At 43.0% G+C, this 22,629-nt stretch overlaps 1 protein-coding gene across 3 annotated transcripts in view; it reads right to left on the bottom strand.

The window, feature by feature from the left end:
- Positions 1–1,270: 1,270 nt before the first annotated feature.
- Positions 1,271–22,629, bottom strand: part of LOC123370418 (sodium/hydrogen exchanger 10-like) — a 262,362-nt gene continuing 241,003 nt past the window's right edge. The window contains exons 22-27 of one of the 3 annotated variants that reach the window (XM_045016986.1): positions 16,910–17,080; positions 13,762–13,899; positions 8,220–8,405; positions 5,298–5,418; positions 3,943–4,004; positions 1,276–2,266 (exon numbers count right to left, since the gene is read on the bottom strand). In XM_045016986.1, the coding sequence (XP_044872921.1) occupies positions 2,213–2,266; positions 3,943–4,004; positions 5,298–5,418; positions 8,220–8,405; positions 13,762–13,899; positions 16,910–17,080 (732 nt within the window). In that variant the 3' untranslated portion in view covers positions 1,276–2,212. Of the gene's footprint in view, positions 2,267–3,942; positions 4,005–5,297; positions 5,419–8,219; positions 8,406–13,761; positions 13,900–16,909; positions 17,081–22,629 lie in introns of those variants that run through there. The other 2 variants (XM_045016987.1, XR_006579406.1) reach the window with 2 other exon arrangements.

The following is a 22,629-nucleotide window of genomic DNA, read 5'->3' as shown; positions in this document are numbered from 1 at the left end:
CCCGACACCAAGTGGCGGGACCTCTTGCCACCTGTGGAGGGTGAGGAGCCCCGGTGGGCCAGCCTGTACTCCACCCTGGTCCCGAGGCCCGCCGGGGATATCAGCTGGCGGCTCCTTCACGGGGCCGTGAGCACGGGCGTGTACTTGGCGCGGTTCACCCCTGTCCCGGACACCTGCCCCTTCTGCGGCGTGAGGGAGACCCTGGCGCATGCTTACCTAGAGTGCGCCAGGTTGCAGCCCCTATACCGGCTCCTCACCGACATTCTGTTACGTTTCTGGCTGCACTTTTCCCCTCACCTCCTTATCCATGCACTCCCTATCCGTGGCCCCACAAAGTCGCGGGACCTCCTGGTCAACCTCCTCCTCGCCCTGGCAAAAAAAGCCATCCACGCGACCAGGGAGAGGAGGTTGGCCGACGGAGACTCCTGCGACTGTGGGGCTTGTTTCCGGTCCCTCGTCCGCTCATGTCTCCGGGCAGAGTTCCTCTGGGCGGCGTCCGCTGGCTCCCTTGACGCCTTCGAGGAGCAGTGGGCGCTGTCCGGGGTTCTCTGCTCGGTGTCCCCATCAGGCTCCCTCCTTATGACCCTTTGACCTCACTCCTGTCCCTGTTCTTTTATTAGTTGTCCCCCGCACTTAGTGGGTTTCCGTGGCCCTGTAGATCCTCCCCTTGGGCTGGGGGGAGGATCCGTTAGCATGGGGCGGGCTTCCGCCCGCCCCCTCTCCCGGATAACCCAATAGTACACCATTGTAATCATGTGTCTTTTCATTCCTTGTAATCCTAATCTATAAATGTTTCAAAGCAGTGCACAGAATTTTGTGGGAGCAGTAGAACTCCCATTAGAGTCAATATTTGTGTGGCTAAAACCCCATTTGCTGCTTTGGAAAGCTTTGGGATGTGAGGATGTCCAGAAGTAGTGAGGATATAGAAATTTGCATCAGTCCTTCTGGCTTGTTCCTCCTTGAGTTAGGCACTGTATACAAATTCTTACTATATTCTCTCATTTGAATTTATTTAGGCTGCTGCTGATAGAAAATTGGTATAATGAAACTGACAGGGTCCCAGAGAGACTTGGGTGTTCAGATCAGTCTCCCTCTTTTTCCCTGAACCATGGGAGTGAAACTTGAGATTGCACAAGGGGTTTTCAGTAAATGTATTTAGGGCTTACTTTAGGTCAGCTAATTTATTATTACCAACTGTTGTTTGAATTGAGGTAGCACTTGGAGGCTGTAATCAAAATTGCGCCCCCTTTGTGCTAAATTACAAACTTGGAGGTACACATAGTTCCTGCCTCAAAGAATTTTAATTTTAAAGGAGGCATCAAAAACATTTGGGGGAGAAGATGGGAAAAATAGTTACAGGCATGTTTATTTGCAAAGACAAAACAAATACCAGAAGTCCCTCTGGGCATCTGTCATCAGTTGGGGTTGGTTTTTTTGTTTTTGGTTTTCTTTTTTGTTTTTTGGTAGGCATCTTGAGAAAAGTTGCTCTTGAGGAAGGATTTAAAGGAGAACAGAGTAATAGATTTATGGACTAGTTAGGAAGGGTGTTTCATGCACTCTTTAGTGTTGCTCTTTATGGCAGTGCTTATGGAAGAAACTGATTAATGGGTAATGAAAGCTGACAGAGTAGAGATACTTAAGTTGTGACGGTCTGTAAAGACCAGAAGTTTGAATTTCAAGCAGTGAAGAAAAGAGAGCAAGTGGAGAGACCCAGAAGTGGGAGAAAATTCTGGCCATGTCACAACCTATCTGAGAGGACAAGATCCAGACCAGAATTTTAGTGGTATGAAGAGAAAAGGGGTTAGCTATGTTAGGGAGTCAATATTAGGAAGATTTGGACATGGCCTGGATGTTGTGCAGGTCTTGAACAAAGGTGGAGTCAAAGCTGACAGCCATATTACGGACCAGAGTGACAGGAAGGATAGCAGGTGTCAGGTGTGATGGAGAATGGGTGGAGTGGGGAGGGCTTTGGAGGAGACAGCCTGCTGTGCCCTTCAGATGGCCAGGGACATGGCGGACTCGGCAGCCAGGGTGGTGGTATCTTCAGTGGTTGAGGCGCAGCTCTTGGCTTAGGATCGCAGGTTTCTACCAGGAGATGCAGACGTCTATACAAGACCTTCCTTTGACAGAAGTGGTCTGTTTTCTGAGCAGGCTGATGTGAGGCTGCACGAGATGAAGGACACCCTGGCTATTCACACACTGCAGTCGGTGCTTAAACCATTCTGGCCGCCCCCTCCGTTGAGGTCATGGCAGTCTCACCCTGGACCTGCAAAAAGAAAGGACAGGGACACTACTTTTAGTCGTCACTGCCCTTCTACCTCCCGCTCTCCTGCGCAAACCGGCCAGACCAACCATTCTGTGGGGCAGAAACACTCATTTTGATGGCATGGTTGAGAGTGACACCCCAGTCAATTCTCCAGATCCACTGCTACTTTTCCTCAACTGCCTGTTCCCCTACCACTCAGCCTGGTTGCAGGTTATGTCAGATCGCTGGGTTCTGGATATAATATCATGGGGCTGTACCCTGAAATTTTTGGCCGCTGCTGCCCCCCACTTCCCTGTCCCTCTTCAGGGACCCTTCTCACGAGCAATTCCTCGTTCAGGAGGTCAAGAACCTCCTGCGTCTAGGGGCTGTGGTGGAGGTTCCTCAGGATGTGACAGGAAAGGGGTTCTACTCCTGGTTCTTCCTAATCTCGAAAGTGAAAGGAGGCCTCAGATCAGGGGTGGGCAAACTATGGCCATGGGGCTCTATCTGACCCGTCAGAATTTTTAATCTGGCCCTTGAGCTCCCGCCAGGGAGCAGGGTCGGGGGACGTACCACATGGCTCCTGGAAGCAGTGGCGTGTTCCCCTGCTGCGCCGCTCCACCAGTGGGAGCTGCAGGGGAAGCACCGCACAGGAGCCGGAGAGGGGTATGCTGCTGCTTCCGGGAGCTGTTCGAGGTAAGCACTGCCTAGAGCCCCCACTCCCCTGTGCCCCAACACCCAGCCCTGATTCCCCTCCCGTCCTCTGAGCCCATCTATCCCAGCCTGGGGCACCCTCCTGCACCCCAAATCCTTCATTTCCAGCCCCACCCCAGAGCCTGCCTGCCTACTTCCCCAGCTGGAGCCCACACCCCAGACTCCAATTTCATGAGCATTAATGGCCTGCTGTACAATTTCTGTACCCAGATGTGGCCCTCAGGCCAAAATGTTTGCCCACCCCTGCCTCAGACCCATCCTGGATGTGCACCGCCTCAACAAGTCTCTCATGAAGTTGAAGTTTTGCATGGTCTCCCTGGTCCCCATCATCCCCTCCCTGGATTCGGGAGACTGATATGCTGCCTTTGACTTGAAAGACTCTTATTTCCGCATTTTTATATTCCTGGGCCACAGGCACTTCCTCCATTTTGTAGTGGGAGGGTGCCATTTCCAAGTCACGGCACTACCCTTTGGCCTCTCTTGGTCCCCAGGGTGCTTACAAAGTACATGGCGCTGGTTGTATATATACATTGTATATGTACAATGGCAGATGAAGACAACTTAGACACTGGTTAAAAAAAATCTCTACATCTGGAATCTCTGGAGCTGAGGAATTCCTACTAGAGGACCCTCAGTTTGGATATTTACTAACAGAGCCAGAGTCTATTGACTCAGGGCATGATGCAAAGCTGATCTATTTTCTCAGCCTTTTGCCTGGATGAAGGAATGGAGGGGTGTGGCTATTACACTATATAGTTAAATATTAAAGAGGGCAACAATCTTTTTGTTTTCTTAGTCACTATGTTGTCTTATTCCTCTACATTCACTCAGATATTTGTGATGACTGCTTTTTGGAAATGTAAAAATAAGTAGAATCCCCTTACAGTGAACATTCTTGTCTTTTGTGTTGTACAGTATTCTTAAGGTTAAATTGAAGGTGCTCACTTCAAAACAGATTTATATTCGGTATGTTTCAAACTTACAGAATCTGAGTTTAGTGAATGCCGACTGCTACCATCTGTTTCTTCAGCATTTCCAATGGTAGCTGTATGTGCAAAAAATACCATATTAGCTATACTATACAAACAATCTATTCAAATTCAATTGTTGTAAAATTGGGAGAGGAGGCTGTTTATAGAGGGCAGTGTGCCCCTTGCTGGCAAAAGATGGTACATAGTTATGAGTCTATACCAAGGGACTAGCCTAGCATGGGCATGAGTCCCTTGTGATTGTCTTTTTCATGTTTTCCATGTGTGGTTTTGTATAGTAATTTGTTTTTTACTTCCTGCCAAACCCCTCAACATTGTAGTACACTGCACATGCACTGGTCCCTGATGTGTCACTTCAGCACGTCACTGGAGCTCTAACTCAGGGTAGCACAGAGACAAGCAAGAGAATGAATAAGGGTTCACTCCCCTCTGCCCCCCATTGAGAGATTATGCAAACTAGGAATGGAACACAGATCTCTAATATGGCAGACAAGTCTAGGCTACTTAACCACACTGTCTGACAATTTTTTGTCCTTGGTTAGATTGTCTAAAATGGGGCTACTCCTACACATATACCTACTATTTGTGTATTACACTTCCTGTTCTATTGGCTACTTCCCAGAGAAGAAGTCTGCTGATGACACATGGAGGGAGGGGTTTGTTAAAGATGCACATAGTAGAATTTGTTTGGTGTTTTTTTAAAAACCTAGAACATTACAATTTAAAAAAGAGTACAATTAAGATTGAAAAATCATTCACTCAAAAGTTAAGAATTGCCAGAATACAGATTCCCTCTTCATGGATGGCAGAAATATAATGGTGGAAGGGTGGCTAGGAGGCAGATGCATAGCTTAATGCCAGAAGAGACCATTAGATCATCAGTCTGTCCCCCATTCAATGCAGGCCATAGAATTTTGCTCAGGGTAAGTCTACACTACAGTGGTATATCAGCACAACTGTGCCACTGCAGTGCGTCTGGTGAAGATGCTATGCCAATGGGAGAGCGCTTTCCTATTGGCATAATTACTCCACCTTGGTGAGATGGGGGTGGAGGGAGAGGATTTTTCACACCCCTGAGTGAGGTTAGATTGACTTAAGCAGTAATGTAGACCTGCCCTCAGTTACCTCTGTATTCAGACCAATAACTTGTTTGACTGAAGCAGGTGGGGAGAGAGGGAGTTATAGTTACTTAATTATTTTTCCATCTAGATGCCTCTTGAAAATGGTTTGTTTTGGTATGTTACTTAATGTAGCTTCAACTATTCTAGATAATTAAGTGCTAAATACCATGCATTTTTTACACATTTTTTTAAGAATTACATGCATATGAGAAACATATTCTTCCTCACCCTGTCTCCGACCACATGAATGACATGGACGCGCATTACTGCATCTACTACTATTCTTCCTCTTCATAGTGGTAGTGGTTCGTACAATTAGCAGTTTTGTTACTGCAGCAGTTCCTTGTACCTAAAATATTGCCAGAACCAAAACTTAGCATAGGAAACCACACCACTACAATCCTCCTTCCAAAACCCATTCAATACACCTCACTTCTGTCTTGCAGCAACCTGTTCTCATCCTTTCTGTAGTACATACTGCTTATCATACTGCATTTTGTCAGATTATATGTTGGACTTCACATGTCTGAGGCATAAAGAGCTAGACTCAAGACTACCTGATTTATTTTTACTAGTGACCCAATCCATGTTTGAAACCATCTGAAATTCACCCCTTCTTCTGTCCCTTTGTCAGATCTAGTTTTAAACCATAAACTATAGTATAACCATTAAACATCTCATGCACACAGTCTCAAAGTATAGTTAACTGTTAAACACTGATTCCTCCAGCAGCTTCAAACCCAGAGCTATACATTTAAGCTTCAAAGAATCCTGTGGCACCTTATAGACTAACAGACGTTTTGCAGCATGAGCTTTCGTGGGTGAATACCCACTTCTGCGGATGCAAGAACACGGCTACCCCTCTGATACTTGACATTTAAGCTTGTAAACTTCATGTAATACAACAGGTATAGAAAGTTGTATATTGTGGCTCATATTTCTTTGGTATGTGCTCTCAATCTTAACTTCATTTAGAGAGAGAGAAAAAAAATCCCATACGAAAAACTGATTGCATGCACAGTAGGACACACTGTAGAACTCAAAATCTTTAGAGGTGGGCACATGAGCCAAAACACTTTGCAGGGCATTGAGACCCGAGGAACATTGTGGCACTGAAGAGCTCTGCATAACACTGGATGCTTGGCTCCCCAGCCAGGAAACTTTTCCATGTCAGCTTCCCCCTACTCCCCAGCCTCCCTTTCTTCCTCACACGCCATGCCTTGATTACTACTCCTTCTGGACTTTTAATGTCCACAGGACCTATAGGCAGACCTTAGTGAGTCAGCAGGACAGCTCCTACAGTCTTTAAAGTCTACATGGACTAAAAAAATGGAACTAGGAGGAAGGATTGAGGTATGGAACCTAGAAGAGCTACAAAGTATGTGGCAGGTGACTCAGGCAAGAAAACTGTTTGCCCAGGAGGGCTGCAGGATGTGGTGGAACCTAGGAAAACTTGCAGAATTTAGGAGCTCAGCAGGCATGCTGAGCTAAGGGCAGGGAAGAAATCTTGAGGAACAATTAAATTGACAATAAAACCAAAATAGGAACAAGATTTTAAAATGTTCAAAATAAAAATGTGGCAGATTTCACATTATCACAATCTGTTTTTAAATAAACAAAATATTCAAATGTGAAGAAAACAAACCACTGGTGTTAAATATTATGATGGTTAAAAACACAGTGAAAGAATTAATCAGAACAAACAATCCTAGAACATTTCCTGGACCATTGTATAGTATCCATTTTAGAAACAAAATTCAGTGTTGATACTTGTGACATCTAAATATTAGCATTTAAAGGCAAGTATTTAAATAGTAAATATATATTTTGTATAGTTTAAAATATTTTTATAAACTTGAAATAAATATTTTCTAAGTGAATTTTTAAATTAAACTAATGTAACTTGATGGATGCATCTTTATATTCATAATTGCATAGTGTAGCACTTAAAAAAATCCAGTGGGATCCCAGTACAATACTTGTATTGTGCTCAAATACAACAAATACTATCACAGACTACATAGCGAATTAATTTATAAAAAGCACAATCTTCACGTTCATAAATCGATTACATGTATAAACAAGCACCCAACCAAAACTATTTTAACTACTGCCCCCTGTAGTCAGCAAGAATAAGACATGAAAAGCCGAACAATTTTCTTCATTTGCAGCAACAAGTTTGAAATTATCAGTAACCAAGCACACGGGAATATTTTACTCTTGGTTGTTCAGACATTCAGCAAATTCTAGCCTTGCAAAAAGACAAACTTTAATTAATGAATAAATATCATGCTGAAAGACATTAAAAGCCAAAATTAAAGATAACTTCAGCAATAGTATAAGTTCCCTTAGAACTTTTATTAGATATAAAAAATAACACATTAAAAGTAGAGATGTGATCATGAAAATCCTTAATTGTGTGAATCAATGTTTTTTAAAACAAGGTTGTGGCTGTAGATAAAGGGGTAAAATTTAAAATTGTAAGATAACATCATTCTAGAGCCAGAGTTAATGACATTTTGGTTGACCATTTGCTGTGGATGATATACATGAATACTGCATGAGACCAGATGAAGACCTGCACTTGCTGTATAGTGTGTTTGATATCACTCTGGATTTCATAGGGTTTTTTATGTTTGGGCTGGTTGTATCTGCCTGCTATCTTAACTGTTACAAAATTTAGTGTTTTTGTTTGGAATTTTACATATGGCAACGCAATTATTAAGTAAGTATGGTAGAGCAGGAACACTAGAGTTAAAGTTGCATTAGTGTTTTCATTGTAGCATGGGCATTAGTTTCCTCAATTTTGTGTTTTGATTTGCCAGATTAATTTGAAATTTAAGTTTGTAAATCGCTCATATAAAAAGAGTTGGTCTCCAAACAGAGTTTGAACGAACCCAAACAAAAGCTCAGCTACGGCAATACAAGACATTCAAATAAGATCCTGATTAAATATCTATGCTTTACATTATGTTCTCTACCTGAAAGGAGGAGAGTCTCTCATTATTTTCTAAGAATCTGAAAGCATCTTGTAACACTCCTGTTGTTTTTGGTGCTCTGATGATTAGTTTGTAGAGGAGAGAGATTTCTGAGGATGTCACTTTTTTTCCCTCCATATTGTAGACTTTTTATAACAATAATTCTTCTTACCTGATAGCAAGTTTTAGGTAAAATACAGGGTGCAAAGTAAGATTGCTCTATTTGACAATCTCGTACACTTCCATGCACAAGAATAACATCATCCATGGTTCCATCATAAATATCGCATTTGCTGTGGGTTGGTACATCCATCACATAAACATTAGGTAACTTTGTACACGTCTTATATGACCAATCCTGCAATTAGAAGCCATGTAAGATGTATTATTTTTTCCATACATAAGAACATAACAAAAAGCCTTGTACTGTACATTTTTGAAACACTGGATTTGTCCAAAATAAATTATATTCCATAAGAGGAAAATCAATATGTAATGTATTTTAGCTATGTAGATATATTTTGAGAGAAAGGAATCTTATCGGATAATCAGTTTGTGTCAGTACACACAAATAGCGATTCTCCTATAACCTAAGGAAGAGCTGGCAACAGCGACACAATAATTTGCCTACCTTTCAGTTTGAAAGTTTTACTTTTTCTTTTACTCCGCATCTAAAACTTGATCTGGAAGGAGTACATAATGTTTACCTAGAGCTAAAAATTTTTTATTCAACCCAGTCTTGCTGCAGGCTATCAGGCACAGAACCTCAAAGGTATTTAGGCTCCTAATTTCCATCTGGGCATCAGTGCTAGCTTTACCAGATGCAGTGGGAGAAGGGTTCTCCAAAAAATGCACACAGCAGCATGCAGAGGAAGCTAGCCTCTCCCTGCACATTTTTATACAAGCAGATAGTTTACTGATCCCCCCGCATAGCAAAAATGGTCCCAACATGGCTGGATAAATATCCAGAAGTTCACATTTCTATCTGAACTATCCAAATTTAGGGCAATCCCACCAACCTTCATTGTTCTCCATCCCTACATAGTCCAATCCTCCTCTTAGTCCAATCCCCTTCTTACAGAAAAGCCAGGAAATAGCTTCCCTTGGTAACTCCCCTTTCAAATCTATCTGGTGGTGTCTTTTTTTGGAGGGAAGGTCCACTGGCTTTCTAACCTGCTGAGGCCTCTATGCAGGTGCGTGCATACACCCCAAAAAACCATAACCTTCTAGCTAGATGCTAGAAGGCTTATTCCATTCATTCTACGAACAGTGCAGAAAAGTAGGAAATCATAATTTCAGAGAGTTTAATGCCAGAAGGAACCATTAGATCATCTAATCCGACCTTCTGTATAACACGATAGATTTTCACTCAGAGCCCTCATAGTATGCCCAAAGACTTTTAATTAGACTAAAACATTTCAGTCCTCAGGAGATTAAATTGTGTCCACAGGCAGAGAAGAGCAGAGAGACCAAGCTGTCACCAATGCCAAAAGCTTGTGCAACAGCAGAGAATTGATTAGGCAGGATGAACCCAACTACTCCCAGGAGATGAACCAAATCACATGCTCTGACTAAGGGAAATTCTGCCACAGCCCAAAATCTAGCTAGTAATATGACCGACTGAGCATATGAAGGAGACACACCAGCCAGGCATCTAGAAAAAGGATTCTCTATCACCTCATAGGATAGGTCCACCCTTATCTGGTGTCCCATCTTCAGTTGTAGCCAATCTCTGATGTTTCAGAGGAAGGTGGAAAATAGCCTACCTACCCCGATTCCCTGTTCTGCAATATAATTTCTTCCTGACTTCTCTAGGCAACAGCTGAAGAACAAGATTTTAATATATTCATTACCTTAATACAGACCTGCAATCATTATGAGCACATTGAGGGCAAACCCATTCTCCCTGTGGTCCACAAAGAACATGAATGAACAAGGGGACTCTCAGATTCACAGATTCCAAGGCAAGACAGGATGACTATTACCATCCACCCCAACCTCCTCATACTCCCCTCCCTTCCAGGTCCCACACCTTGCATAAAATTTCTCCCAGCAGCTGAATTAAAGCACATCTTTTAAAAAGATATCTAATATTGTCTTAAAGACTTCAAGCAATAGTGAGCCCATCACCTCCCCGGTAAGCTAGTCCAATAGTTAATTACCTTCACAGCTAGGAAACTGCATCTTATTTCAAGGCTGAATTTGTTCACCTTCCAACTTTTGAATCTTGTGTTATGCCTTTGTCAGCCAGGTTGAAGAGCCCCTCACTATCAGATAGCTTTTCCGTGTGTAAGTATCCATATACAATGATCAAGTAGTCTCACTCTCAACCTACTCTTTGATAAGTTGAGCTCCCTAAACCTCACATTATAAGGTTTTTTTCCCTAGCCCCTAGATCCTATTTCTCATTCTCTTTTAAACTCTGTCCAGTATTTCCACATCCTTCTTGAAGTGTGGACACCGGAACTGGACGCAGTATTCTAGTAGTGGTTTTACCAATGCTGTGCACAAAGGCAAGCTCATATCCTTCAACTGGATATTCCCCTCATATGCATCCAACAATCACATTGGCCCTCCTTGCCACAGCAATGCTCTGAAAGCACTCATTGATGCAATTATCTATAATCATCCCTAAATTCTTCTCAGGGTCACTGCTTTCCTGCTCTATAGGAATAATCTGTGTTCTTGGCTCCCAGATGTATTACCTTATAACTGGCTGTATTAAAATGCATTTGGTTGGACTGTGACCATTTAACCAGGTGATACAAAATGATCTGAAACAGAAATCTGTCTTCCCTTTACTACCCCACCAATCTGTTTATCCACAAACTTTACCAGCAAGATGTTTATATCATTATCATGGTTGATACAAACATTAAATATCATTCAACCAAGAACTGATCCCTGGAGGGAACCCCACTGATATCTCCCCATTTGCAACTGAGACCTGAGCCACTTTTCAATCTATCTAATGTAGGGGTTCTCAAACTGGGGGGGGAAGGGCTTGGGACCCCTCAGGGGGTTGTGAGGTTATAACATGGGGGGGGGCACAAGCTGTCAGCCTCCACCCCAAACCCTGCTTTGCCTCCAGCATTTATAATGGTGTTAAATATATTAAATCATAGAGTCTCAGGGTTGGAAGGGACCTCAGGAGGTCATCTAGTCCAACCCCCTGCTCAAAGCAGGACCAATCCCCAACTAAATCAAAAGTGTTTTTAATTTGTAAGGGGTGTAGCAGGGTGAACACCCGCTCCAGCCCGGAAGGGGTTGGAAAAGCCCTGCAGAGGGCTAGGGCTGGGCAAGGGAGTAGACCTCTGGCTGATTGGGGGAAGTGGCTGCAGCTGGGGCCATGCCCCAAACTAAGCAACTGGGCCTTATAAGAAGGCCAGGGAAGCCAGAGGGAGCAGCCCCTCTCTCTGACTTGAGAGGGACATAGGCCTGGCTGCTAGGGAATTCACCCAGGGGACCGAGAGGGAGGCAGGGCTGTGGAAAGGCTATAGGAGCTGGGAAGCTCTAGGCTAGCAACTCCATAGGCTGTAGGGCCTTGTTCTAGGTCTCCTAGGTAGTGGGCTTGCAGAGGGCAGCCAGAAGGTGGGTAAAGGCAGCTAGTCCAAACCCCTTGTTGCTTGTGATGATTGGCTGATAGACTGTAGCCTGCTCCAGGGTGTGGGGGCTAAACAGAGACTGGCAGTACCCATGACAGGGGGTGGGGGTTCCCCTGGGGTGGGGAAACCCAGAATAAGACTGTGGGGTACTGCAGGAGGCAGAATCCTGAGATAAGGGCACTGGGGTCCTGGGAGGGACACAGGGGGCCAATGGCAAGCAGATCACTGGGCCTGCAGAGGGCACTCCTGGGTCAAAGAGCTAATTCCTGAGGATGATCAACAGGAGGCGCTGCAGAGGTGAGTATGCTGTGCTATGGGGTGGGTTGCACTCAGAGGCTTGCTATGTGAGAGGGGTCACCAGTACAAAAGTTTGAGAACCACTGATCTAATGTGTATCCTGTTAATGCCACATAATGCAAGTCTTTTAAACAAAATGTCACATTGTATTGTCAGAGCTTCATAGATATTGAGGCCAGAAGGGACCACTGTAATCAACTAGTCAGATTTCCTGTATAACACAGGCCACAGACCTTCCTCAAAATAATTCAACATATCTTTTGGAAAATCTCTAATCTTGATTTAAAAATGGTCAGTGATGAAGAATCCACCATGAGCCTTGGAAAATTGTTCCAATGGTTAATAACAATCACTGTTAAAAAGTATCTTATTTTCGGTCTGAATTTGTTGAGCTTTAACTTCCAACCATTGACTTGTGTTATCTTCCTCTGCTAGATTGAAGAGCCCATTATTAAACATTTGTTCCCCCTGTGGATACTTTAATCAATTCACTCCTTAACCTTCTGTATGTTAGACTCAAAGAGCTCACTTTAATTTATCAATATAAGGCATGTTTTATAATCCTTTAATCATTCCCTCTAACTCAAATGCCTTGGAGAAATCCTTGTCAACACAGTGCCTTTGTAATCTGAGTAGAGGGTGGGAAGCATAGGCACTGACTTCTTGAGTTCCCAGGGGGTGCTTGATCCCCCTGCTCTGCCTGAGGCCCTGCCCCTTCCCCCAGGCTCCCCCCCAGCCTGTCTCTTCCTGCCCCCACTCTTCACCTTCCTCCCCAGTGCCTCCTGCATGCTGCTGAACAGCTGATTGGGGAGGGAGGGGAGGAGCTGATTGGTGGTGCCTGACAGTGGTTGGGAGGCACTGGGGGGAATGGGGAGAAGCTGATCCACAGGGCTACCAGTGGGTGCTGAGCACCCACTTTTTCCCCCCATGGGTGCTCCAGGACTCCAGAGTCGATGCCTATGGCAGGAAGTAATCTTCCATGAAACTATGCTGACTGGCCTTAATTAGAGGCTAAAAATATAATTCTTTGTTGATACAGTCCCAAATTAACCATTCCATTATTTTTACTCAGGGTTGACATATGCCTATAGTTCCCCAGATCATCTCATTTACCTATTTAAATATTGGAACTATGCTGGCAGTCCTTTGGAATTTCCTCAGTTTTATTATAAAATGCAATCTATAGTGTATATTTATTAATGTCTTTTATTTTACCTGTAACCTTATGTTTCTAAACCCTTATACTTGCTTTTATTTGAATTTCTATCAAGTTCTGTTAATAAAAATCAAACTGATCTTTATTTGTAGACTGAGATGAAATTTGTGAACTGGGTGGGGAGCACTGCTTCCTCTGAGTCAGTGGATGGTGCACATGGTGGGTCTCTAGCATATAAGTACTAAGCACTTGAGTGTAACAAACTGGGATGTGTAAATTGCTAGCCTGTATTGGGAAAGAGTGGGGGCTTGTAGAGCCTCGAGCAAAACTTGTTTTGCCAAGTAGCTGGTAGTGGGCAAGGGTTTCCGCTGGCAAGCACGGACAAAATTTCCTCTTGCTGTGAGCAGGTCATAGCAATTCACCCCAGACAGCTCGGCTAACCCTGAAAAATGTCAAGCCCACAAACTCTCTTTGTATGGATCCCTGGACCACCAGAGAATCCTCCACTGGGTCTGGTGAGATGGGGGAGCTCCCTTTCTGTGCACAAGTGGGCAGGCTGACATGCAGAAGATCCTTCCTGCAGAATGCTCTGTGTAGCAGGATTGGACTCCAAATGAATATATTTGTCATTATTACAGCTACAGTAGATTATTTACCTGGTAAGCAAGCTTTTCCTTGAAAGCTTTGATAGTGATATCGAGGGCAAGTTTGAACCATATTTTATATTCCAAAGATGGGCATTCTAAAAACTCATCAAAAGCTTCGAACAAGTCATTCATAGAAATAAAACACGTCTGAAATAAAACCACAATAAAATTAATTTCTACAACAGCACATCTCTTCCCCTCCCCTTTTAAAATGTTTGAACAAAGACATATTTTTAATTATTCAAACTATGCACTTTTTTAAGGCAGGTTCCTTGTGATCTGTACATGTCTTTAGAGCACTAGTATACTGGTAGTGCTATAAAATTAATGAATAATTTACATAAGTTAATAAAATCATGTAAATAGGTTAATGCAGTCCATTGGAACAAAAATTATGCTTTTCATTATTATATATGGCATTACAGCAATGGATGCCTTACAAATGGATAATAACAGAGAGGAACCTTTTCAGATAAGAACTTTGACAGTTCCTGGTTTACTTTAATGGATGATGATGAGAAATGTCAACAAAAGTGACACCACACCATTTTTATTGCTGTTAGCTATAGATGAGGTCATAAATGTTTTCAATCACTGCATCCAATAAGTGGGCTGTAGCCCATGAAAGCTTATGCTCAAATAAATTTGTTAGTCTCTAAGGTGCCACAAGTACTCCTGTTCTTTTTTTCAATCACTTAGGTTCCAAAGACCTTTTTTAATGTTAAGCTTAAACTAAATGTCTTTGCAAAATTTAAAGTATTAGCTACCAGTTTTTGTATAGTGCCTAGAACAATTGTACTTTAGTGGCTGGGAGGGCTGGCTAAGGAATTCTACAACATTCATCAGATGAGACCTGGACCCCTTTTTCATGGCTGATAATTTGCCAAGACTATAGGCATCCTGATAGAGGAAGACTTATTGCTAAATGACCAACATAGAGGAAGGCATACTCTTTTCTTTATCAAGAACAATGAGGCTATCTCAGAGGCTTTACAGGCTTCAGCAGCTGTTATCTTTCACTTGAGCAATGACAACCAAAATCGCCTCTTTATCTGAAATAACCCTTCCAATCAGAAAATGGTACAGTCTGGGGGCACTGCTAGTATATATCACTATGCTGACTTATTTCACTCATTCAGTAGACAATATAGGAATTGGGAAATCATAACAATGTAGTTTACCCTAGCAGTTATCTCACAAGGGCACTTCATATCATTAATCCACCTCAAGAAGGTATACCACTAGTATCTGCACATAGGAAATGGGTTCATTTTGCCTACAATGGATACTACTTCCAGTACAAGTCAATACGCTTTGACCTGGTGTCCATTTGGGGGTATTCACAAACTGTTAACTACTGTAGATTACCTCAGACAGGAAGGAACACAAAATCAGCAACTCCAAAAGACCCCAGATAAAGCCTTAGAGGTCTGCTAGGGTTCCTTCCCCACTCTGGGGTACAGATGTGGGGAACTGCATGAAAGACCCCCTAAACTTATTTCTACCAGCTTAGGTTAAAACTTCCCCAAGGCACAAGTCCTTTCCTTGTCTTTGGATGGTATTGGTGCCACCACCAAGTGATTTAGACAAAAAATCCAGGGAAAAAGGCCATTTGGAGTCCCTGTTTCCCAAAAATAGCCTCCAAGTCCCTTCACTCCCTTTCCTGCGGAGGCTTGAGAATAATATACTAACCAATTGGTTATAAAGTGAGCACAGACCAAACCCCTGGGTTTTTAGGACACTGAAAATCAATCAGGTTCTTAAAAGAAGAATTTTATTAAAAATAAATAGAAGAATCACACCTGCAAAATTAGGATGGAAGGTAACTTTTTTACAGGTTAAATAAAAATTTAAAAAACAGAGGATTCCCCTTTAGGCTTAGTTTCAAAGTTACAAAAAACAGGAATAGAACTCTCTCTTAGCATAGGGAAAATTCACAAGCCAAAACAAAAGAATCTAAAGCATTTCCTTGCCTTTACTTACAATTTCTGTAATTTTAGATGTATTCTTTGGGGTATCTTTTCAAAAGATGGTTTACATGCTTGGTGTCTCTCTCTCTCTATCCAGAAAGGGAACAAACCGAGCATAAACAACCCACCCACCCCAGATTTGAAAGTATCTTCTTTTGGTCCGGTGTCAACTAGGTTATTTGAGCTTCTTAACCCCTAACAGTTAAAGGGATTCTGTACCTCTGGCCAGAAAGGATTTTATGTTACTGCATACATAAAGGTTGTTACCCTTCCCTTTATATTTATGACCATGTCCATGATGGAAATTATGGTATCCTCCATAGAAACCATTCTGTGGACAAGATTTCACAGGGCCCTTTCTGAAACTTTCCCCTAACTTTGACCTATCCATGCCAACAATTTTCTCTATCACTGATCTGTACAGTATCAAAGGGGTAGCCATGTTAGTCTGGATCTGTAAAAAGTGAGAGAGTCCTGTGGCACCTTATAGACTAACAGAAGTATTGGAGTATAAGCTTTCGTGGGTGAATACCCAGTTCGTCGGATGTATGTACAGTGATTTAAAAATGGTTTAATAACTTAAATGATCATATAAATTACTCTGTCATAGGCAGCTTGGTTCACAGTACTGCAAGATGCTACATGTATGTATCTAAAGTTATAAAAAGTAGTAGTTTGAGAAATAAAGCAGAGTTAAAGTTGTATGTACAAAATGCTGAATGCTTAATTGTTTAATTTTGAACTTCTCTTAATATATTAAAGTTAATTTCCTAGGTCATTTTGTAAGAAGAGAGAGAAAAAGGAAATTCCATTATATGGAATTTCTTGGCTAGACACTATGAGATTGTCTAATTCTACATACCCCACAAGGTCCATAGGAGGAGAGACCACCTCTCCTGAGTACGTTAACAAGTCTGCAAGACATCTTTTTTTCAACACCACTGGTTCAGTGCTTCTGAAAATTGGGCCACTTTTGTTTAAGAGACTAATTTTAAGCAACCAAGTTAGAACATTTTGGCCTTTAACTCTTAAATTTAGGGCCAAAACTTTCCAACTTGGAAGTCAATAGGAGCTATGGGCTATTTTGGTCTAAATCATTTTATTATAAATAGCAATGTAAAAATTTCTGATCTATTAGATAGAAGAGCATTCTGATACAGATAAAGCTTAAAGTCACATTCACTGACCTGAACAGTAGTTACACAGGTAACAGTATATTCCATTTCTTGCTTAGTTAGGCAATTCAACTCTCCTATTATTGCTCCACTGAGCAGGTAGTCAGTATATGGCACCAATTTAAGCTTTCTCAGTTCATATACATCATTAGCAACTCCATAGCTGGGACTGGAACCACAAAGCTGTTAAATAATTAAAAAGAAAGAAAAATACATAGCTCAAAACAAAAAAAGTAATACAATTTAAACAAAAGGAAGAGATCAACCAGAAATTAAATATTAATTATAGCCTTTCACCAATAGTGAAATCCAAACATAAGTGAATATGACTGGCCCCTACATTGGTCCATAAATCCAGAAAAATATGATCTGGAAGGTCTGCTTAAATTTCTATTTTCCTCTGGAGTTATCAAAATGCAGATCAGCTTTTTTAACTCTGCAATTTGCAGAGATATTCTTTAGAAAGCAATGCCCATTGGAGCTGTCATAAACATACAGCAAAGGTAGCATAAAATCCCTCAAATAACCTGGTTAGCACCTGACCAAAGGGCCAATGAGGGTAAAAGATGCTTTCAAATCTGTGGGGGAAGGTTTTTGTTTTGTCTCTTTGTTGTTCTCTCCAGGTCAGCAAGGAACCAGGGCAGAGAAAATACATCTCCCAAAGCCATACCTGAACTAAGCATCTAGGATTACAAATTGTAAGTAATAGGAAGGAAATGTGTTAATCTTTTATTTTAGCTTGTGAATTTTCCTTCTGCTAAGAGGGAGGTTTATTCCTGTTTTTTTGTAACTTTAAAGTTTTGCCTAGAGGGGGATCCTCTGTGTTAAATCTTATTACCCTGTAAAATTACCTTCCATCCTGATTTTACAGAGTTCCTTCTTTTCCTTTTTTCTTTAGAATAAAGTTCTGTTTTTAAGAATCTGATTGGGTTTTTAGTGCCCTAAGAAACCCAAGGGTCTGGCCTGTGCTCACCTTGGTTACCTATTTGGCTGGTATATTATTCTCAAGCCTCCCCAGGAAAGGGGGTGAAGGGGCTTGGGAGGATATTTTGGGGAAACAAGAACTCCAAGTGGTCCTTTTCTTGAATCTTTGTCTAACTCACTTGGCGGTGGCAGCATACTGTCCAAAGACAAGGAAGAATTTGTGCCTTGGGGAAGTTTTTAACACAAGCTTGTGAAATATAAGCTTGGGGGTCTTTCATTCAGGTCCCCACATCTGTATCCCAGAGTTCAGAGTGGGGAGGGAACACTGACAGGAGCACTCAGCTCCCCTCCCCCAAGGCTCCAATTGCTAAGAAAACGAAGGTATAAAAATGGGTGGAGCACACCAACCTCCTAAGTTCCTTCCACTGTCTCCATAAAATCAGGTAAGTTACTAGGCTTCCAAGGAAGAAGAGAAAGTAAGCGGGGGAGTGTGAATGTGCAAAGTCCACCTCAAAGAACTCCAGTTACTGGTAAATCTCCATTCCTTCAAGTTGCCTCTGCACATTCCCACGCATAGAAGTTTAGCAAGAAGTACCCTCTCCTAGAAAGATGAGATGAGGAACAGTAAAAGCAGCAAAGAGTCCCGTGGCACCTTATAGACTAACAGACGTATTGGAGCATGAGCTTTCATGGGTTAATACCCACTTCGTCGGATGCATGTAGTTACACAGTGAGTCCAGTACTGCTTTGCCAAACTCCACATCAGACTTTGAGGCCAGGTCAAGGGCATAATGTTTTGTGAATGTATATGGAGAACTCAGAGTGGCTATCCTATATATTTCTATAACAGAATGTGTCCAGACAACCCATAAATGTTGTCTTGGTCCAAGACCTAAGACCCTCTAGCAAAGACATGTTGGTTTTCTTATCAGATTCTTCCATGAAGAGTCCGATCCATTTTAAAAGTTGCTGTGCATGGTAACCTAGCATTTGTATGTTACAAACAAGTTAGAATCTTTCCTGTGTTCTTTTGACCTTTTTAGAGATAACAGAAGGCAAAAGCTCTTCTCCTCTTGTGTGGGCAATCTAGCCTAACCTAGATAAGAGAGAACTCGAAGCAAGAATACCAACAGATTAACTGATTGGTTCACATGGAAGTCAGTTATTGCTTTAGGCAAAAACTTAGATTGAGGGCATAAAAACAACTTTATCTTTGTGAAACACTGTGAAGGAAGGTCATGGCCCGTAGCTCTCACATACTACCTGATCCGGCGGGTAGTGATCAATCTATCGGGGATCAATGTATTGCGTCTCGTCTAGACTCCCCGTTGACTCCGGAACTCCACCAGGGCAAGAGGCGGAAGCAGAATCGATGGGAGAGTGGCGGCCGTCGATCCCGCGCCACGAGGACACGAAGTAAGTCAACCTAAGTTGATCTAAGATACATTGACTTCAGCTACGCTATTCTTGTAGCTGAAACTGTGTATCTTAAATCGATTTTTCCCCACCCCCCACCCCCCTAGTGTAGACCAGGCCTTAGCTGACGTTATGGCTATAATAAAAACTGTTTTGATGGATAGAGAACATACAGAATATTTCCTAATGGGCTTGAAAAGAGTCCCTATTAATTAGGCGAGTACCAGAGTACGATCTCAAATAGGAATCTGTTCTCTGATGGAAGGTCAAGTATTGATGTGATCCTTTAAAATCCTTTTAACCACAGAGTGGCTAAATAGTCTTTTGGTCTACTGGAACATGATGGGCAGAAATTGCTGCCAGATGTACTCCAACTGAAGAGAGAAAGAACCCTTGGGATTTTAGATATAATATATACTCAATTGTGGACAGAGTAATGTTGTCATCTGCTCATGAGGAGAACCTTCTCCTTTTACATGTATAACAGAAATATGTGGAATGTCTCCTGAAGTTCAGGAGTATTTTTGCACACCTTTTGAACAATCCAACTCTACTGAAGACAAGGTCTGAAGGGCCAGGCTGTGAGATGGAACAAATGTGAGTCTGGGTGCTGGATGAGACCTTTTTTTTGTGTGTGTGTGAGGAGTTCTAAGTTATCAGGACAGTCACATAAGTTCCCTGTGACATTTGAAGTAGATCTGAGGATCATTGTTTCTAGGTTCATCTGTAGGCTATTAATATTACTTATGGCTTGGGCCTGTTGAATCTTCTTTAGAACTCTGGAATTTAGATGAACTGGTGGGGGGGGGGGAAGTATAAAGTCCTTTTTTTTTTAACCTATTCAAGAAGAAATGTGTTTGATATGGATGTACTGTCCATCCCTGCTCTTAAGAAATACCTTTAGCATTTGGTGATGTGCTTCATGGCAAACAGGTCTAGCTTTGGATGACCTTATGGGAAGAAAATCCCATCTACTAATGCATTTCAGAGACTACTCATGTTGGTCGTACTGATTTCTGCTCAGTGGGTCTTTTTTCTCTAGGTGAATAGCTATGGGATAGATTTTGTGAGGTTTGCACCTCTTGAAATGTTTCATGGTTTTCTTGTAGAATTGGCTTGAGTGGATATCCTCTGTTTGTTCAAATAAAACATTGCTGTCAGCACCTGCTCTACTCAATATTTTAGAAGAAGAAAAACCTCAATGGCCCATCTCACTACTCTCAGTTCCAAATAATTTACATGAAGCTTCTGTTCCCGGAAGTTTCAATGGCTATAAATCCTGAGCCCCTGACATCGTGCTCCCCAGCCAAGGCTGGAAGTGTCTGAGGTTACCATAGCAGATAGAGCTGGATGGTTTCAATGACATTTTCTTCTTGTTGCCCACCAGTAAAAGGAATGAGTACCATTTTAGGCAGTAGAATCTCATGTATATGCTGTCCACATTGGGTTTGTGATGGCTTGCCGACCAATGCTGTAATGGTCTCATTCTTAACATTGTAAATCAGGGTTACATAGGTTGTTGATGGGGGCGTGTCCCATCAGACTGAGGAAGAATAGAACTTGCTGAGACAAGTATTCTCTTCTACTAGGAAAACCTTTCCTTAATTCCTTGATTTCAGAACTACCTAAATAAGTTTTATATTTTGGGAGAGGTGGAGTGAAACTTCTCAGTTGCTCAGTCCCCAGCTTTGGAATAGCCTACATGTTACTTCCTTGGCCTCTGAGAGAGTTGCCTTTAACAATGCTCTTTTCAGGTGATTGTCTAAGTACAGGTAGACATGGATGCCCTGCTTCTTCAGAGAGGCATTTTGCATACTCAAGGTGCCATGGAAAAGCCTAATGGGAGAACTTTGTATTGGTAGTGATCTTGTCCAATCATTAACTGCAAATGAACATGTGATGCCAATAAGTATCCCTTAGCTCAAGTGCCCCAAACCAGTCATGAAAGGAAAGGTAAGGCACAACAGATGGTAGTGTGGTGCTCATGCAGAATTTGAATTTTCTGCTGAATGAGATGAACTTCCTCAGATTCAGAACTGGACAAAACCCTCTATTTTGGGGGTGGGTGAGAAATGAGCAACTATCTAGAAACATTTTCCCTGAAATTCCACAGCAGCTTTTTCCTTTTCCCTCCCAGCTGGAGGAGTGATTGAACTTCAACTCTTAACAGATTCTCATGAGAAAAATCCCTGAAAAGGGAAGGAGGCAGGTGAGTTGAGTAGAGAGAGTGAAGAAAATTAAATGGTACATAGTCTAGAGAAATTATCTCTAAGAACCACAGATAGATGGATCAGAATAACATCTGATCTCCAATATTTGCTAAGTCATCTCCAATCTTAAGGGAAGGGTATACAGTAGGTACAATTGGATGTGGACTCCTGAACATCCCAACAAATCTGTGGCTTCAAGTGGTTGGTGTGTGGACTACGGCCTAAAAGCCTTTCTCTTCTGTTGGTTTGTGGCTGTTATTGAAATTGCCTGTTCTGTGAAGGGTAAGTGGGCAGGCGCAACAGGTTTGTAAAAATTTTGGTGGTGCCCAGAACACCCAGAGCTCTTCCCTCCCCACCTGCCTAAGACTCTAGGAGGGAGTTTGGGTGGGGGAGAGGTCTGGGGTGCAGGACCTGCGCTGGGGCAGGGGATTGGAGTGCAGGAGGGGTGCAGTCTCTGGGAGGGAGTTTGGGTGCAGTAGGGGTGAGAGGTTGGTCTCTAGGAGGGAGTCTGAGTGGGGGAGGGAGTCTGGGGTGCAGACTCTGGGATGGAGTTTGGGTTCTGGGTGCAGGCTTCAGGCTGGGAGTGCAGGATGGGGAGGGTGCAGGCTCTGGGCTGGGGAAGGAGGAGGGGGTGCAGGCTTGTGGAGGAAGTTTAGGGGTGGGAGGGTGTGTGTGATAAGGGGTGCAGGCTCTGGGAGGAAGTTTGGGGGCAGGAGGGGGTATGTGGGAAAGGAGTGGGGGGTGCAGGCTCTGGGATAGGGTGTGTGGGGAGGTGGGGTGCTTACCTGGGGCTTCTAGGCAGGATGGGCTGGGGGCCTCTGCATGCTGCTACTCCCAGGCACTGTCCCCACAGCTTCCTATTGGCCCCAGGGGCACTTGGGGAGAGAGCAGTATGTGTAGACACAGACCTGACTCGCCCTGCCCAGGGACCACAGGGAGGGGCCGGCAGCCATGTGGAGTGAGCAGGCAGAAGCTGCTCAGCTCCGCTGCAGAGCCGGTGGTGGGCAGGGGCCCCAGGGCCATTTAAGTCACCTGCTGGACGCATGAGGGGGAGTGCCCGGGGGTGGAAGGCGGGGCCAGGGGAGAGACCCAGCCTCAAACAGTGCTGGAACTGGACCCCGGGCCAGGAATATTCCTGGTGCCCAGGCACCATGGGCCAATAGAACTCGCCGCCTGTGTAAG

This window comes from Mauremys mutica, chromosome 4 (assembly GCF_020497125.1).
Source record: "Mauremys mutica isolate MM-2020 ecotype Southern chromosome 4, ASM2049712v1, whole genome shotgun sequence".
In the NCBI taxonomy this organism is placed as follows: Eukaryota; Metazoa; Chordata; order Testudines; family Geoemydidae; genus Mauremys; species Mauremys mutica.
Note: the sequence above shows the minus strand (reverse complement) of the source record. Positions and strands in the feature narration are given on the sequence as shown.